This window comes from Danio rerio, chromosome 24, assembly GCF_052040795.2.
Source record: "Danio rerio strain M-AB ecotype USA chromosome 24, GRCz13ab, whole genome shotgun sequence".
Classification (NCBI taxonomy): domain Eukaryota; kingdom Metazoa; phylum Chordata; class Actinopteri; order Cypriniformes; family Danionidae; genus Danio; species Danio rerio.
Window position 1 is genome coordinate 35975590 of NC_141044.1, and position 19913 is coordinate 35995502.

The window sequence follows — 19913 nt, forward strand, 5'->3', positions numbered from 1 at the left end:
TAAATTCATATTTTAAATAGGAGGCTATACAATATTATATTTGTGCATATAAATTAGATTAGTCAGCACTGAAGCCAAATCTGGAGCTTATCTAACAAAGTAACTTATGATAACGGTACAAAAACTAGTACAACCAAATTTATATGTTAGAGAAAAATATTTAGAGAAAAATTTAGTTAAAATTTTGTAGGTTGTAATTTATTTTTGCAATATTTTGCTTGCATTTGATTGTATTATCTTTCCATTTCTAAATATGTTTGGTGACTAAAATATTATTTTATTAAATAAATCTGTTTAAAAAAATCTGTTTTGTTTAAATGCACCAAAATATATTGCCTAAATTCACTGAGAAATAGATCAAATATTCCTTTTTAAAATGGGGTCGACTCAATTATGCTAAGCACTGTATGTTGTCATGACTTTTTTATCATATATATATTGTTTTATGTTTAAAATGCAATAAAATGACCAGCTATACAAGCATAAAATCCTGAAAAGACCTCATGTTAGCAAAATAAAACACCCAAATAACACACAACACACAGATTAAGCATAAAATATCTTTACTTTAAAATATCCTCTTTGAAAACAGCAGAACAGTGTATATGGCTGAACAATATTGCTTCGCGTAGCCCTCGAGTTCAAGTAAAGTACATTCAGTAACACGTTACACAATATATTTTCAAACCCGTTCTCATTATAAATGCATAACGTAAGACACGACCCTCTGGTCCCAGTGCTTGAGAACATCCGAAACCATGCGAGATTCATCCACAATGGCATATTGTTTTCTATTAAGACTCTCTGTTTTGTTTGTGCATCGCTTTGCAATACAAACTACTGAAGCATTTAGCAAAACTACAGAACGGCACATTAAGGAATCATATCGGGTTTCATGCAATTATTGCTAGTACTTCTTTTTAAGCTAAAACCTTGTGCATAGCATTTGCTATAATATAAATGACATCTTATATAGACACACACACAAATAAATGCACGATCTGAGGCACAAACACTCCAAAAAAATCAAAGCTGCTCTGATTGTATGGTATGTTCTAGATTTTTGTGCGTGGTTTCCCGCTTGCGATGGGGATTTTCTGTATTCTGCATCCTCATAATAATGTGCATTGGGATTCATTAAGCTCTGGCACTGCTGAGACAGCCAGAGATTAAAAGCCCGGCAGGGAAGTACAGCAGCGGTCGGCACAGATGGCATCTGTTCGGGTATCCGGCTGTACCCCTGCCATTTAAGCCGAGATGCAAGCTTGGTCTCTAGAGCAATATAAATATACTTAAATACCCCCATTTATATATTAAATTCCTTATGTATGCATTAGTTCTCCTGCTTTGTTTGTCAGTGCTTCACATGTAAATCAGAGCTCGGTAAAATAATTGGCACACGGACAGTCTAAATCCAGATTATTCAAGCATTTGCACTAATAATAATAATAAAAAAGAGAGAATGAAGCAGACATGTAGAGGGACAGCACTGAAAAAAAGGGTTTTCTTACTCAGTATTTATGCCTTGTTTTCCAATATAGACATTCAGAGTATTCAAAATTTATAAAAGAAGTAATATAATGACACAATGCTATTGCGTATGTAAATAACACCAGAAATACTAGTATTAAAACCAGTCTGGGTATTTTTTTTGGCAATAGATATGTTGTATGGCTCCAAATAGGTGAATTTTGCTGTCAGAAATCATTAGAATATTAAGTAAAGATCACGTTTCATGGAGATGTTTTGTAAATTTCCCATCATAAATATATCATAACCTAATTTTTATTTAGTAATGTGCACTACTTAGCACTTTTTAACAACAGTAATACCAGTAATAAAACCAGTCTGGGTATATTTTTGCCTATAGATACGTTGTATGGGTCAAAATAAGCGACTTTGCTTTGTCAAAACTCATTAGAATATTAGGTAACGATCACGTTCCATGGAGATGTTTCGTAAATGTCCCACTATAAATGTATCATAACTTAGTCTTTGATTAGTAATGTGCATTACTAAAGACTTTATGCACTTTCTAACACCAGTAATACCAGTAATAAAACCAGTCTGGGTGTATTTTTGCCTATAGATATGTTGTATGGCTCCAAATTATTGATTTTGCTGTCAGAAATCATTAGAATATTAAGTAAAGATAATGTTCCATGGAGATGTTTTGTAAATTTCTCATCGTAAATATATCATAACCTAATTTTTGATTAGTAATGTGCATTACTAAGCACTTTATGCATGTTATAAGACCAGTAATAAAACCACTCTGGGTGTATTTATGGCTATAGATATGTTGTATGGCTCCAAATTATCGATTTTGCTGTCAGAAATCATTAGAATATTAAATAAAGATAATGTTCCATGGAGATGTTTTGTACATTTACCATCATAAATATATCATAATTTACTCTTTGATTAGTAATGTGCATTACTAAACACTTTATGCACTTTATACATCAGTAATACCAGTAATAAAACCAGTCTGGCTGTATTTTTGCCTATAGATATGTTGTATGGCTCCAAATTATTGATTTTGCTGTCAGAAATCATTAGAATATTAAGTAAAGATCATGTTCCATGGAGATGTTTTGTACATTTACCATCATAAATATATCATAACCTAATTTTTTATTAGTAATGTGCATTACTTAGTACTTTATAACACCAGTAATACCAGTAATAAATCCAGCCTGGCTGTATTTTTGGCAATAGATACATTGTATGGGTCCAAATAGGTGATTTTGCTGTCAGAAATCATTAGAATATTAAGTAAAGATCACATTTTGTGGAGATGTTTTGTAAATTTTCCACTATAAATATATCATAACTTAGTTTTTGATTAGTAATGTGCACTGCTAAGCACTTAATTTAGACAGCTTTTAAAGATTTCTTAGATATTTTTTCAAATTATTACGATTTTCCAATAATTCCAACAAATATATATAAGATTTTCAACTCTTATTCCAGATTTTTTCAGCCCAAAAATATCCTGTCTTAATAATAAAAATATATTTATTTCAGCTTTCAAATTGTCAAAATTTAAATATCCAAAAAATTGACGTTTATGTTTCTGCAGCCTGATCTCACAAGGAAACAAAACTATTTTACATTCTGTCAGTTTAGTGGCTAATTCGTTCAGTCGTATGTACGGTTTTTGCCACTAAACCCAACCATCATTGGGGGATGAGCAAATCGTACTAAATTGTATAAATAAGATCATACGAATTCAGACGAATAAGCCACTTAATCAATTGCTTTGATTAATGCAGCGTGTTACTTGCTCTGTCTACAAATGTCAAAGATTTTGGAAATATGTATCAAAAGTGTTTTTTCCTCAAAAAGTAAAACAGAATATGGATAGTACAACTGAAAATGACCAATAGAGTGTTTTTTCCTACTCCAACGAGTTAAAAATTATATTTCTGAGCCCAGTGATGTTGTTTTTTTAACATAAAATAAAAATGATGCAAAAAACATAAGAGTTTTATCCTTTTACTTAAGATGCCAATGATATTAGAATAGATTAAAATAGTCTTTAAAAAATGCATGCCTTCTATAGAATGTACGTTCAGATGTTAATCATAATTCTGAATTTCTGTCAAAACTTGCAATTTCAATATATTTACTCATATTTTGCATATGTTGCAATTCTTACTTGTTACCAATTTGGGTGTTTATTTAACGATTCTAACTTTTTAAAATGTTATTTTTACTACATTTTAATTATATTTTAAATATACTCGTTATTATGATAGGATACTAGCTTGACAGTAAGTTGAGAGGTTAGAGAGAGAAAGGGGGCGGGATCAGGAAAATGCACTGCCCACAATGCTATTCTATTTATCTTAATTTTACTATTAAAATATCTCACAATTCCTAACTTTTTTTCTTTCTCTGAATAATGCCGAAAAAACATCAGAATATGAGGTTAAAAGTCCCAACCTACATTGTTTATACAATAAAGGAGCTTGCATAAATTACACTGGAAAACAAGGCTTCAATATTAAGTATGAAAGTACCATTTTTTTTTTGTGCATATTTCCCTGCAGAGCCTCTTGACTCTCCAGACAGCACATCTGGTGTTCTGGACATCTGGCAGGAGCCCAGAGTCGCTGTGTGGAGGGTGAAGGAGCTCTGAGGGCCCCGCATCTGCATATCCCACTACAGAAGACAGGGAGGGGACTGCGAGCTCCGAGAGGCCCTTCATTTAAAAGATGCACGCACCACACGACCCTTCAGGGGCTGAGGAGGACGATAGTTGTTCACCATACAGCAGGCCTTTTCTCCATCACCGGAGAAAAGCAGAGAGCGAAATCTTTTCATCTGCGCAGAAAGACCAAAAAATAGTAATAAATAAATGTGAGTTTTCAACATTTCTTCCACGGTAAAAATATGTGGCTCACTTACATTTTTAAGTAAAAACAATTTAATTATAATAAGTGTTTTGATAAATTAAAATAAGTTGAAACCTGATTAACTTATTAAATTATGTTAAAGTAACGTAAAAAATACGTTATCATGACATTTTTACTGTCATTTTTTACAGTGCAAACATCACAAACAAAAAGTCAAACAAAAGTCAGACATTTACACACACTTTGAGGTATATGGAAAATGTTCATTATTTTCATATACAGTAATAAGAGGGGTCAAAGAAAATGTGTGTTATTTTTATTTAGTACTAACTTGAATAAGATGTTTCACATAAAAGATGTCTACATATAGTCCACGAGGGGAAGTATTCTCAGCAGGGATGTCAATACAACATCAGACTGCATCAAAAAACACGTCAAAAATGCGAATTGCTTTTTGATGTCAAAACCTTTACGTCTATTTGACATCCACACACTGATCCCCTATTGACCACTAAAATTCATTCATTCATTCATTTTCTTGTCAGCTTAGTCCCTTTATTAATCTGGGGTCGCCACAGCGGAATGAATCGCCAACTTATCCAGCAAGTTTTTACGCAGTGGATGCCCTTCCAGCTGCAGCCCATCTCTGGGAAACATCCACACACAGTCACACACACACTCATAGACTACGGACAATTTAGCCTACCCAATTCACCGGTACCGCATGTCTTTGGACTGTGGGGGAAACAAGAGCACCTGCAGGAAACCCACGCGAACACAGAACATGCAAACTCCACATAGAAACGGCAACTGAGCCGAGGCACGAACCAGCGACCTTCTTGCTGTGAAGCAACAGCACTACCTACTGCGCCACTGCTTCGCCCTACCACTAAAATAACGACGATAAAAAGTATATTCAGCTTAACGCCTCAATTGCAAATTTACACTGGATTTTGCAACTTGAATTGATGTAAAAATAATGTCAAATTGACATCTAACATTGCCGTCAAAAAATAAATACAGGAATTTTAATGTTTTTTTTGCGACCAATTTTAGATGTCAGCTTGATGTCATTTGGACATCAAGGCAGTCAATTGACATCAAATTGTTTCACATTTTTTAATTCATTTTTTTATGTCCTTTTGGCATCAAGGTGCTCACTTGGATATGCTCCATAAGGAAAACACGCTACATTAAGAGTGGCTTGGGTACCAAAACCCGGTGACATAATGGTACCTTCGGAACCAGTATGCCCCTGACCGAATCAGCATATGAATTTCGGTGCCTAAATCCAGTGCCACTGGTGCTGCGACAAAAACGTAAAACAGGTCGCACATCAGAAGCACCGCTAGGCGTTGCGCACGCAGCGCCATGCGTTTTAGAATTTGCAAGTCGGCCTCTGTCCGCGGCGCCCAGCCACGGCTCAGGAGGACACTGTTCATAATTCTGCCACGCCACAGAGCACCATCTGAATAGTTTGATTTTTAATAACATGTGAATGTGCATGTTTGGTATGTGATACTATCAACTGTCACGTGCGCACCGTCGCCGCGGCTCTGAGCGGCGCATCCGATATGCGACGCCCTTAAGAAGCATCAAGGGGTGCATCAAAGGCACACATAAGTACACATTGTGTCACACTATCTCTAAATATTAAATTCTAAAAAGCTTTGAGGGAAACGGATGTCAGCAATGTCAGGCGTTTGTTCTTATAGAAGGCAAAGCGCGCAGTACAGCACATGCGGCGAGCGACTCCCTTCATTAACACGCATGATCACGTTCATCTAATTTGCTTAAACTAAGCATTCTAAAGTCTGGATATATTTTACAAGCAAGGATTCTGACACACCAACATGCAGCAGATGCTTTACAAAAGTTGTGTAAGCGGGGAAACACGTCAAACTTATGAAATGGCCTCATGGAATCATAGTGAGGAATGGACGGTCTTTGACAGCTTGTGACATCATCTGGCTCTTTCAGTGAGTATGTTTACATGGACACCAATACTCTGATTTTAATATGATTAAGACAATATTCTGATTCAGAGGATCACAGTTTCACAAAAAAGTGAGCTTTCCAATGAGCCTGGGTTGGATTTTTCTCAAGACAACTAGCACAAAAAAAAAACAACACAGTAGTAAGAATCAAGATTGTGTCAATATTTGAACGGGGTCATATTTTTCTTTTGGACTATATTTACACATCAAAAAAGTTATATATCTTCTTCAAGTCAGTAGTAAATGAAAAATACCACACATTTTGTATGCCCTTTCATATTTTGGTAAAATAATTAACATTTTGCTTAATAATATTGCAAGGTGTGTTTACATTTGCATGTCTGAAACATGTTTCATCCAAGCCAGTTACATTGCGTTGGAGTTACACGCTTGATCAGTTCTTGCTTTCCCTGGGAATCCAACCCACAACCTTGCTGTTGTTAAAACTCTGCTCTAGTGTTTGATATATAGGAAAGATTTCACAATACTGAGAACTTGTTAAACTACAACTATCCTAATTTCACTTATTTTTGTTTATTCTGCAGTTTTTGGTTGGTTTAGTGAACTTTATATTAATGAAGTCAATTATTCAACAGGCAGCAGGAAAAGGAGGTTTTGTACACATTACCAGTCTGGGAAACATTTGACCGGGTCGTGCTAGTTTTCACAAAAGCACTAGATGTTGAGCGGAGAGGAAAGATACAACTGAGGATGACAAGATGGGTTTTGTTTACAGTTGTGTCAGATAATAATAATGATTTTTAAATTGTGCCTTAAAAACTGAATTCTCTAAGCGCTTTACACTTAAAAACAAAAGGAAAGCAGAAAAAAAATGTCTTTTGTCATATGTCTTTCCTACCGGTAAATGTGCATTCCTTGTTAAATACAAAAGTGAAAGTATGCTAAACTATTACTGAGAGCTGTTTCGGTTAGGAACATTGACCGAACTTCAGTCTAGCCAAGGGCTCTGTATGAGAGTCTTCCCTCTGATTTATATCTGGTGATGATGTCTTTGGGTGCCACCTTACAAAACGAGAGCGCAGCTTTTCGCTTATAATGTGTTATTGCTCATCGTCATAAATTAAAATTAAGACACATGACAGCTGAGCGGGACTCTGCAAAATAAACCATGGAACTCTGACCAATGTGAGAAGAGTTTACTCACACGTGACTTGTTTTAGCTATTTTGGTCCGTTTAGAAACTTTGCCGTGTGAAAGCAAACCTCACCAAGAACAAAAAGCAACAATGTAACAATTTTAATCCCTGTTTCGGAACAAATGAATCGATTCACAAGTGTGAAAGCACCCTTAAAAAAATGAAGGAAGATCTGAATGACAACATTCAGGTTTCAGATTCTTTTCAGTTTTTTTTTTTTGTTTTTTTTTTTAAACATTTGCCAAAGTTTTACATCTGAATGAAGTTTATTTGTAAACTAAATTCAAAAGGATCTTGTGTTTATGATTGCCCACGACTGGTACCGCATTAGCTAACTCTTGATTCACCAATCAGATGATTCCTAACTCACTATAAATAACCGGAATTTCTTATCTTAGTATCTTCATCTAGAAGAATACCCCCCCCCCCACCCACCTTCTTTCTAGATTGGGTGACACGGCGGCCTAGTGATTAGTACTGTTGCCTCACAGAAAGAATGTCACTGGTTAAAGTCCCCACTAAACCCATTATTTAAAAGGTTCTCAATTATTCAACCATGGGACCCACATTTTAACATGGTCATCAAGCCGCAACCCAATTTTTTAGGAACTATAATACAATTTTAGGAATTATACTTAATTTGTATTTATTTGTTGACATAAACAAGTAGTGACAGATAAATCATAAGAAATTCACCAAGACTTACAAATAAACACTATTTTATTGCTGTCATTTAACAAAATGGATCAAATTATAAAAATATTACAAAGTAAAAACAACAAATACTGTTAATAATAAACTCTTAATAAAACATGTTGTCTGGTTTCTAAATGTTGTTTTAACATAAAAGGTTTCATGCTCTCTTATGAGAGCACCTCACTACATATGACACTAAGGCTTTAGGTCTTTTTTGTCGTCAATATATATATATATATATATATATATATATATATATATATATATATATATATATATATATATATATATATATATCCATACTTTACATATTTGGGGTCGTACTATTTGTTGCAATAATTAAATGAAATTTCAGATGTCAAACAGTAGGGTTGTTGCGCACGCATTTCAAAATAAAAGTCCGGTATAAGCAAAATAAGTAAAAAATTAAACTTTTGTCTTTTTTTTTACCACACTCTCCGCGACCCACTGAAAATGTTCCCGCAACCCAGTTTTGCGTCTCCACCCACCAGTTGAGAAACACTGCATTATGTGTTATGCACATTACGACATTCTCCATATGCATGGGTTTTCCCAGGGTTTCCTCCCACAGTTTAAAAAGCACGCAACCTAAGTAAATTGAACATACCAAATTGGAATCATAACCAAGCTCTTAGCAAGCCATATATCTCCATTTAGCCATCCCTATATGTGTCATTAGTCTGAAATAAGTCAGGGGAGTTCATGGAGATCTACCTGAGCTTAAATTCCCCACTCGCTCTGCTAACGGGAGGGAGCCCAGGGCTCTCTCACGGGACAGCCTGCCAAACAAGCTTATTTGTTTTTGAAATGTTTTGAAAAAAAGATTTGTATCGCTCCTTGTATTGCTAATATAATGTAAAATTGTATTCCAATTTGAAGTACCTTTTTCTATTTAAATGTATTTAAATGAATGTAATAAAGCTGAACTTCAAATATTTCCTTCATCCTAAACAATACATTTGTAGGATGAACGTTACAGTGGCACTATGAGTACACCCTCATTTTGAAAATGAATATTTTTATCATTTCTTAGTGAATGTAGGTGATATAATACTATGCATTTGAACAAAACAGATTTATTAAAAATATAGATTTATTCAAATACTATTTCAGGCACTGAACACCTTTAGAATTAAAAAGATAATAAATTTAAATTCATGAGAAATATTTGGAAAAAAAATTACAAACTACAAATTTATAAATGTTTTGTTTCTCTTGAATTTTGCTCTATTTAAAGCTTTTTATTTAATATTTTTCTTTAACATTAATTTTGTTGTACAAATTTTGGAACATTATTACGAGTTATTTTGTTAGATTAGCTCTAGATTTGACTAATCTAACGTATATGCACAAATATAATATTATAAAGCATCCCATGGAAAATATTCATTTAAATTATATATATATATATATATATATATATATATATATATATATATATATATATATATATATATATATATATATATATATATATATATATATTTATAATTGTGTGTTTGTGTTTGTGTTGAGCAGCACCTGTGCAGAGCTGACGCTGATGGACTGTTTGCAGACGATCCAGGTGACGCTCTCCAGCAGTGGTGGTGTGGTCAGAGAGCCCAGGTATGTCCAGTAGTCCAGAGAACTGGGCAGCAACACACTTGGGTCAAAGTTTGGGAAGGGGGTTTGCTTTCCCTGAAACAAACACACACACACACATATGAAGCTGATCTGATTTCAGGCTACTCCAGTAATAATGACAACATTTTCTGTAGATGTGCTGTACCTTGGACTTGATAGCATCCATAGCATCCAGAATTTTCTGGAGTTTAGGGTTGTCTGCACCAATCTGCAAAAAAAAAAAAAAAAAAAGTACAGTACAGTGAATTTGTTTGTTTTCTCATACATTTTCCTAATGATGTTTTACATGGCAATACAGTTTTCATAGTATTTCTTCTTTTATTTTCTCTGTTGGGAAATGAATTATTTCTTTTCAGTTTGGCTGGAATAAAAGTTTTTTTTAATTACTTTTCATATTATTTCATGTAAATCATATTAATTTTTTGATTACTTTTTAAATGTTTTTATTATTTGCCTAATTACTCTAACTTGCATAAATAACCTAGTTAATTGACATAATTAACCTTGCACTTTAAGCTACAAAATAACTAGTAAAATATTATGTACTGTCATCATGGCAAAGACAATGATATAATAATAATAATAATAATAATAATAATAATAATAATAATAATAATAATGATAATATATATATATATATATATATATATATATATATATATATATATATATATATATATATATATATAATAAAAGACAAGATATAATAATAATATATTATATTATTATATAATAATGAATTAGTTAAAACTAATTTCAAACTAAAATTTTAAACAAAATGTTTAAAACTTTTAACTAAATTATAACTATTTACACAACAGTTCTGTCTGGTTTCTCGAATCTGGTTTCTGGCTGATAGTCGTGCAATATTCTGCTATATCAGAACTTGTATAGCCTCTTCACTCTTGTGTATAACTCTGCTCGCATAGAGTGTCAGAGTGATCAAAAAACTCTCTAGTTACACACAAATATTGCAGATGTTGCACAACATAATGTTCTTTTGAGTTTTTTTTTTAGGTGAGAATGTAGTTTAGATTTCAACTATGCAGTTTATTTGTAAAGATTTGCGTTGGATTTGCATCATGAGCAGGGCTTCTGTCTGCCCAGTGTCTCTAGCTTTGTTGCTTAATGGCTAACATGGATTTTATTGAGACAATAGCTGTGTTTATGTGCTTTATGAAGGCTGAAAAACAACATCGATTCATTTGGAGCTGTGTCTGAGTCCACTGGATCCATCCAGAAGAGCACCCAGCTCTGTGTATGTTGTAGTGCTGTATTTATACCATAGTAATTGTAGTATATTTAGTGTGAGATGGGACTCATATATCAGGAATGTATGCATTTTGTGTTGGCTTTGTATAACCCTGAGTTTTGCCATCTGTTTGTTTCTAATTAGTCTCCTGTTTTCGTTACTGCAGACTAGTCCAGTAAAAAAAAAAAAAATACCTTCATATGTTTAGGGTTTTTACAACAATAATCTGATAGTGTTTGCACTGCTTTGGCTTTGTTGGGGATAATTATTGTGATCTCCCGATTGCAACTGAGAAATGCTATGAAATCTGTGTAAACAGGTGGTATTTCATGCCGTTCAGCCTTGAAATCTTAAAATAGGAGCAAAATCACCTGTTTTGTCATCACTTTAGACATTACACTAGAGAATCATTCAAATACTAGCTCAAAAGTGACGTTTGTGAAGTAGCAACATTTTCTGCTAGGTCTTTTCTGATGTCAGTTGTAGAGGTGAATAAATGGTAGAAGGAAGTAGTTCCTAATACAAACGGGTTTTTGACTCTCTGTGTTTGATTTTCTTTTTTATATACACGATTATGTCATAGAAACTGTGTTATAAACGTAATATCACAAAAGTATAGTAACTGATGGGACACTAAGGGCCACCCACCAGTGCCAATATACAGCCATATTGCACTGCTACTCGTGTGATATTGCTCATATAATTTTGTCAGCCTGATCTCCTGAGGAAACGTAATTATTTTACGTTTTGTTAGTTTAGTGGCTAATTCGTACGAATTTGTACGAGTTCAGTTGTACAAAAATGTACGATTTTAAAAAGAAGATGTGGCACCCAACCCCACCCCTAACCCCAACCATCATTAAGTAATGAGCAAATCCTACTAAATTGTACAAATTAGATTGTACAAATTCATAAAAGTTAGCCACTAAATCAAAAAGTTACGAATTGCCGTGAGATTGCATTGAATTTTGTGTTCGATTTTCGAAAGAATGAGAATACGATACAATATTAAATTTTTTTGTTTTAGCGTTTTTTTAATAAATGTTTTGATTTTCTTTTATTTTAGTTGTAAAAATTGTGAAAAGAATGCAACTAAGGTACAATAAAAAGTTTATTTGTTTATTATTATTATTATTATTTGTTTAACTTTATATATATAATTTAAAAATCGTTTGCCTTTTATTTTAGCATAAAAATATAAGCAAAAGTGATGCAGCAGTTATACTTCATAATTCGGCCATAAATAATGAAATAACCCTGCGCACAAACCTTCAGAAAAATCCCAACCACAGCAAGACCATCAGGCTTATCAACTGCGTCCTTAAAACTGGGATATTTAGTGTTCCAGTGGACCAGATGGAGCTAAAGTTGAAAGTAAAACAAGCATTAATATTTCATTATCAAAAGAAAATCTCTGGCGTTTCCATTGTGTCAGTACTGGGAGCGATTCAGACCTCAGCTGGGTAACATTTGCCATTGACCGTGTGTTCGGAGCCCTTGTCGTCTGCAGATCCCCAGTGGAAGTGAAACTGTTTGAGTCTGAATGTGCCTGTGACCGGGCCTCCAGTCAGAGCTGAAACACACAATAAATCAGAACCGTCATGCTCCGCTTCATACACTTGGGCAAACCTGTTATGCTGGTTTTCTTTTTGACAAAGTTCAATGTGAATAACACTTCAGTGCAATATTTGCGTGAGATTTCCCACAATTCTGTGCCAAAACCGATGTGTCACTGTAAAGCGCAGTTGCATTGACATTTTCACATATGCATTTGTTTTTAGGTATTACACCTGCTTAGACATGCAGCAAGAAAGACTATATACTACACTCTAAAAAATGACTTTTCCTGTTTGTTCAAATAAAAAATTAGCTGAAACAACACAATTTTTGAGTTTTATTTTAAGGCCAACTTAATTGTTTTATGCTCAATGCACTTAAATTAGTTAAAACAATTGCATTAACTTAATCAATCTGGGTTGTGATAACATGAAGAGACTGCATGGAACCCATCATTCATTCATTTTCTTGTCGGCTTAGTCCCTTTTTTAATCCGGGGTTGCCACAGCGGAATGAACCGCCAACTTATCCAGCACATTTTTACACAGCGGATGCCCTTTCATCCGCAACCCATCTCTGGGAAATTTACAGTGTATATACATTTAAAAAATTATTTTTGCTGTTTGTTCAAACTACATATTTAAAATGAACTGAAACAGTTTTTGAGATTTTTTTGGGACAACCTAAATGTTTCATGTTCAGTACACTTCAATTTGTTAAGTGAACTTAATTGATCTGGGTTGGGACAACATTATATTGTGTGAAAACCTGCATTTGTTTTAAAACTGTGTATAAATAAGTGTCAACTATAAAACTTAATGTGTGCAAACTTGCTATTTAAAGCTGCAACATTCTAGTGAAGGCGTGGATTAATGTTTAACTAGAGCAAAACACAACTTTGGAAAGGCTTTCCAGAAAAAGCACACACTGTAAAAAATGCTGGGCTCCACACAATTCCTTCATGTTGTCCCAACACCAATCTATTAAGTTAACTTAATGTTTTTATTTATTTATTTTTACAAATTTAAGTGGATTGAACATTAAACAATTAGGTTTTCCCAAAAACCCTTAAGAATAGTGTTGTTTCAGCTCCTTTTAAAAACGTAGTTTAAACAAGCAGCAAAAATCTTTTTCTGAGTGTATATGTGCGTATAATTGATTAAAATATATATTTAATTAGCTTGCATGTTGCTAGTTCTGTAACTTTAACACTTATTTAAATTGTTTTACATTTTATATTAAACAAAACCTAATTACAGTTGATTGAACATAAAACAATGAAGTTGTTCCCCCAAAAAACTCAAGAATTGTTGTTTCAACTCATTTTAGTTTCAACCAGCAGCAAAAGTAATTTCTGAGTGTATATGTGCGTGTGAATGATTAAAAATATATATTTAAGTAGCTTGCATGTTGGTAGTTGGGTTCCACACAATTCCTTCATGTTGTCCAACACAAATCGCTTAATTTAGCTTAATCGTTTTTAAAAATTTAAGTGGACTGAACATAAATCTTTTAAGTAGTCCCGAAAAACCCTTAGTAATTGTGTAATTCCAACTCGTTTAGCTTGAACACGCAGCAGAAGTCTTTTTTGAGTGCATATACTGTATGACCCTGGATGACAAATTGGAAGCTAAATTGTCCGTAGTGTTCATGTGACAGTGTACGGATGTGTCCCAGTACTGGTTTGCAGCTGAAAGGGCATTCGCTGTGTAAAACATATGCCGAATAAGTTAGCGGTTCATTTCGCTGTGGCAACCCCTGATGAATAAAGGGACTAAGCCTAAGGAAAATTAATGAATATATAGTATAATATATTGTATAATATAATATTATATTAAAATGTCTGTGATTGAAGTTAAGGCAATAGACAACAAATATATATATATATATATATATATATATATATATATATATATATATATATATATATATATATATATATATATATATATATATATATATATATATAATTCCTAGTCTAATGGAGTATGCAAATGTACATTTATGTGTAAATAAATGATATAATGAATATAAGTATAGAAAGATTAGTTTAAGAAAAGAAATTTAAAAAAGAGGTAAAAGTAATAATAAAAAAAAGGAATTATGAATATAAATAGACAGAGAAAACAACAAAAGAGAAAGGAGTGTTGTTATTAATAATAATAATAAATAAATAAATAAATAAATAAATAAATAAATAATAATAATAATAATAATTAAACAGGATAGATTTAAAACATATTTGTATTTACTTTTGAAAAGGTAGAACTAATTTATTATATTAAGTATATATTAAAATATTTATTCATTCATTTATTTTCTTGTCGGCTTGGTCCCATTATTAATCCGGGGTCGCCACAGCGGAATGAACCGCCAACTTATCTAGCACGGTTTTACGCAGCGGATGCCCTTTCAGCCGCAACCCACCTCTGGGATGAAATATTTATTATTATACATTATTACATGGGCGGCACGGTGGCTCAGTGGTTAGCACTGTCACCTCACAGCAAGAAGATTGCTGGTTCGAGTCCCAGCTGGATCAGTGGCGTTTCTGTATAGAGTTTGCTTGTTTCATCATTCCAATGACATGCGCTATAGGTGAATTAGATGAACTAAATCAGCCTTAGTGTATGTATGTGTGTGAATGTGAGGCTGTATGGGTGTTTCCCAGTACTTGGTTGCAGCTGGAAGGGCATCCGCTGTGCAAAACATATGCTGGAATAGTTGGCGGTTCATTCCACTGTGGCGACCCATGATAAATAAGGGACTTAGCTGAATGACATTATGAGGTATAAAGGTTAATAATTATTAGGTTGGAAAGTGATAGTGATAGAAAATTGATTAGAAATTGAGAGAAAAGAAATTCAAAATAGAGTAACAAAATTTAAATTGATAGAATTTTTATTAAACATAGACTAGAAAATAGAAAGTGTGTATAACAGGTTTTTTTTTTAAGTAGATGTGAAAGTGATAGTGTTTGAGCTCCAGAGCAGTTTTTTGTTATATAACTCATCCGTCTACATTACTCTAGCTGAACATAAAGAACCTTCGAAAGGAAGCTCATGACTAACATTGAGGAAGTTCAGAGTGAGTGTTTTGTATAAAAAATGAAGAAGCATCACACACTTGAGCTGTTTTGATCATCAACGAAGGACACTTGGAAAGAGTGTCCATTGTTCTGGATGTCCAGAGATGTGGACGGGTCATACTTCAGTTTCAGAGGAGTCAGCTTTTCATCATAGGTTGTTGTTGAGCTCTTAATGTCTATTGGAGACTGGCGAGAGCCGTTCGCTATCGGGTAACTCTCACCCCATTTGTCTGGGCCTGCAGAGAAATGTGAAATGAAGGTTAAACACAGCATTTACAGTGCATGATAATGTACTTATTCTTGAACCAAGTAACACATATTTGTTTTAAAAGATGTTTGGCCTATTAATAGACTTAATACCTTTTATATAATTAAAGAAATAATTAAAATGCACTCAATAATAATAATAATACTTATATTAATAATAATAATAATAATAATAATAATGATAATAGTGTAAATGTGAATATGATCATATTAATATAATATACATTCATTAATTTTCTTTTTAACTTAGTCCCTTATTATAATAGAAATTTACATTTTCATACATACATACATACATACATGCATACTGTACATACGTGTGTGTGTGTGTGTGTGTGTGTGTGTGTGTGTGTGTGTGTGTGTGTGTGTGTGTGTGTGTGTGTGTGTGTGTGTGTGTGTGTGTAAAATAATAAAGCAAGTTATCACAAAATAAATAATAATAATAACGTAAGATTTTAATATAAATTGTTCTGGAATAGGGTATTATTGCATCTTTGTCTTTTAAGTAATTAATAAATTATGATTACAAGTCATAAAATTTAAGAAATTTAGCAAATAATTTGGTTTTATGCAAATTTTTAAATAACTGTAAAGTTTTAATAATTAAGGGAAAAAATAAAAGCATTTAATATAAATATGAATAAAATACATTTAACTGTAATTAATAGTTTAAGTAATTAACTATGTTTAAATTACAGAATAGAATTAGCAATAATAAAACAAGTAGTCGTAAAATGCAAAAATACATTTCAATAATATAACATAATAATAATAATAATAATAATAATAATAATAATAATAATACTTTTTAATAATAATAGTTCTAAAATAGTTTTAAATTATTAATTCAAGTCATACAATACTAACATGAATAATAATTTTCCAATAGTTTGGTTTATGCAAACGTTTTAATAATTAAGAGTTTAAATAAAAAGATTCAATAATATTAATATAAATAATAGACTTTTGACTATAATTAATGGTTTATGGGTAAATTATTGAATGAAATTAACAATAATAAACTCAAAGTAATAGTAAAATGCAAAAATACATTTTAATATTATAACATTCCTAATAATAATAATAATAATAATAATAATAATAAAGAAAAGGTTTTAATAATAATAGTTGTGGAAAAGAATATTATTGAACCCTTGCCCTTAAGGAATGTTTTAATTATGATTACAAGGCATGCAATACTAAAATGAGTAATAACTTTCCAATAGTTTGGTTTATGCAAACGTTTTAATTATTAATGGATTAAATTAAAACATTCAATAGAAATTGGAATATGAATAACTATATCAATTTAATAATTATCTTTAAATTATAGAATGGAATTAACAATAATAAAACAAGTAATTATAAAATGCATTTCAATAATATATTATTATGAATAATAATAATAATAATAATAATAATAATAATAATAATAATAATAATATTGTTGTTGTTGTTATTACTGTTGTTATTATTTTTGTTATATAGAACGTTTTTATTATTAATAGTTTATTACCTTTAAGGCGAATGAATGAATGAATGAATGAATGAATGAATGAATGAATGAATGAATGAATGAATGAATGAATGAATGAATAACACTTTACTATAAGGTTCATTAGTTAATGCATTTACTAACATGAACTTTGTATCAACAATACTTGTGTACTTGCGTAACATTTATTAATTATAGTTCAGCATTTACTAATGCATTATTAACATCCAAATTTATGCTTGTTTACATTAGTTAATGCACCGTGAATTACCATGAACTAACAACAACTGTATTTTTTATTAACTAACATGAACAAACACTGTAGTAAGTGCATTGTTCATTGTTTGTATATGTTAGTAAAAGGCATTAACTAATACAATCTTATTGTAAAATGTTACCAATAAATAAATACAACTTTTAATGTGCAAATAATTTCCCAGTAAATTTCAGACAAAATATAAGAAAAATGATCGGCAGCCTAGAGCCAAATGTATGCATTTGAATTGCGCAGTGTACTGCACTATAAACTCCGCATTTAGGGGAATAAGAGGAGAAAATACAGCTCTACTTTCAACACAAACTGTTTTACGCATCAACATATTTAATTTACCACACATTATATGTACATTATGTACTTGTCACACTATTGCTGACTGTGCAGAAGACAAGGTGAACATGTCTTAGTTGCTTAAAAGGACAAATGCAGTCACTGAGGAAAGCAGAGAATATGTCATTACATAAACACACCACAGAATCACCTATATGGATAATAAATAAGATAGTCGTACCGTTATGCTTATCGTATCCCCAGTGGTCAGCCATTCCGCCAGCTGTGCTGCAGTCCTCAAGTGTCCTGAAACACTGTCAGTGTCCTCACACAGATGAGCTGTGGTTTATATAGCCGCTGTTTGCCCACATGACCGTACATTAAGTGTGATCAGCAGGAGGAGCCGCGCGTGCGATCAATAATGCGCGCTCTCTGTCCCTCACGCGCGCGCTCGTTCCATCTCATGGAATGCGCGGTTCCATCATTAGGAATCTGCGCGCTGCTGCTTTGATCTACAGATACGCCGACATTCGACACACGTTCTGAACATTCTGCGATTGCGCAATCGGAGACTTGTGGCGCGCCTGGTCCTGGTGACGTCGATGACGGTGTGACATAGTAATGACAATGAGTGCGGTAATGATTCATCATCACTGTGAACGAGCCGCGCGCGGACTCAGTGGCAGTTTACGCAACACTGCGCTGCTTTGGCTAATATTTGACGATTTACAGCGAAACACGTTGTGGTTGGAGACAGGGGTAGCGTATTATTAACTTGTTCTATTGAGGCTATTTTCGTACGCGTTTAACAGAAGCACTATTATTAGCCAGCTTTGTATCTTACTATAAGATATATATATATATATATATATATATATATATATATATATATATATATATATATATATATATATATATATATATATATATATATATATATACATAGTTTTGTATTTTCATTAGTGGTAAAATTGTAAGATCACTTATATTTACATAAAATAATAAGAGTAATAAAGGCTAATAATGATTCACCAATGGAACACAAACTTCTACAGATGCACTATTTGTCAGAAGCTAATTATTTGTTTAATTGATTAAAATATAGATTGTTGAAATAATCATTCAGTCATTCACCTTAAAGGCAATGATGCAAAAATGTCCTATTACAGAACTATTATTAATAAAACCTCTCTTTATTATTATTATTATTATCATCATCATCATCATCATTATTATTATCATTATTATTAATTTATAATGTTATATTATTGAAATGCATTTTCATTTGATTGTTGTTGTAGTTTTACATTTTCTTAGTACGAAAATAAAGCTTGTGATCGCTTTAAATTGTGAAACCATTGTTACTTTAGTGGATATATAGGCTATTATGTAGTGTGTGTGTATGAAATTGTTTATACGCATATTAAAATTTTTTTATTAACATTACTAATATTTTTGGTCCATACAGAGGCGTGTATGTAGTGTTTTTGAATCTGATTTTTAGAGTACAACACAAAGTGAATGGATGCCACCTGGTGGATAAGAGTCGAAAGTACTCTCAACAAAAAGTGTATAAAGTCAGAAACTTATTTTATAATCATTTAAAATAAAAAATAAACCACTACTTGGTTATTTGTATATTTTGACCAGTTGTCATATATATATATATATATATATATATATATATATATATATATATATATATATATATATATATATATATATATATATATATATATATATATATATAATGAATAAAACATTGTCATTTTATAACGGATTATTTTGCCTTATATGTTATATGTTTTTAGACAGGTAAATTATCTTTTGATAAGAAAATAAACAATTTT

General features: G+C 32.1%; 1 protein-coding gene across 1 annotated transcript; it reads right to left on the bottom strand.

Moving 5' to 3' along the window:
- Positions 1 to 546: 546 nt before the first annotated feature.
- ca2 (carbonic anhydrase 2) lies at positions 547 to 18385 on the bottom strand. The gene is made up of 7 exons (NM_199215.5): positions 18305 to 18385; positions 15793 to 15990; positions 12564 to 12682; positions 12379 to 12471; positions 10003 to 10065; positions 9756 to 9911; positions 547 to 4332 (listed from the first exon to the last, which is right to left on the bottom strand). Exons 1-7 carry the CDS (start codon positions 18336 to 18338, stop codon positions 4213 to 4215), a joined length of 783 nt encoding a protein of 260 aa, NP_954685.3. The 5' UTR covers positions 18339 to 18385; the 3' UTR covers positions 547 to 4212.
- Positions 18386 to 19913: the final 1528 nt, after the last annotated feature.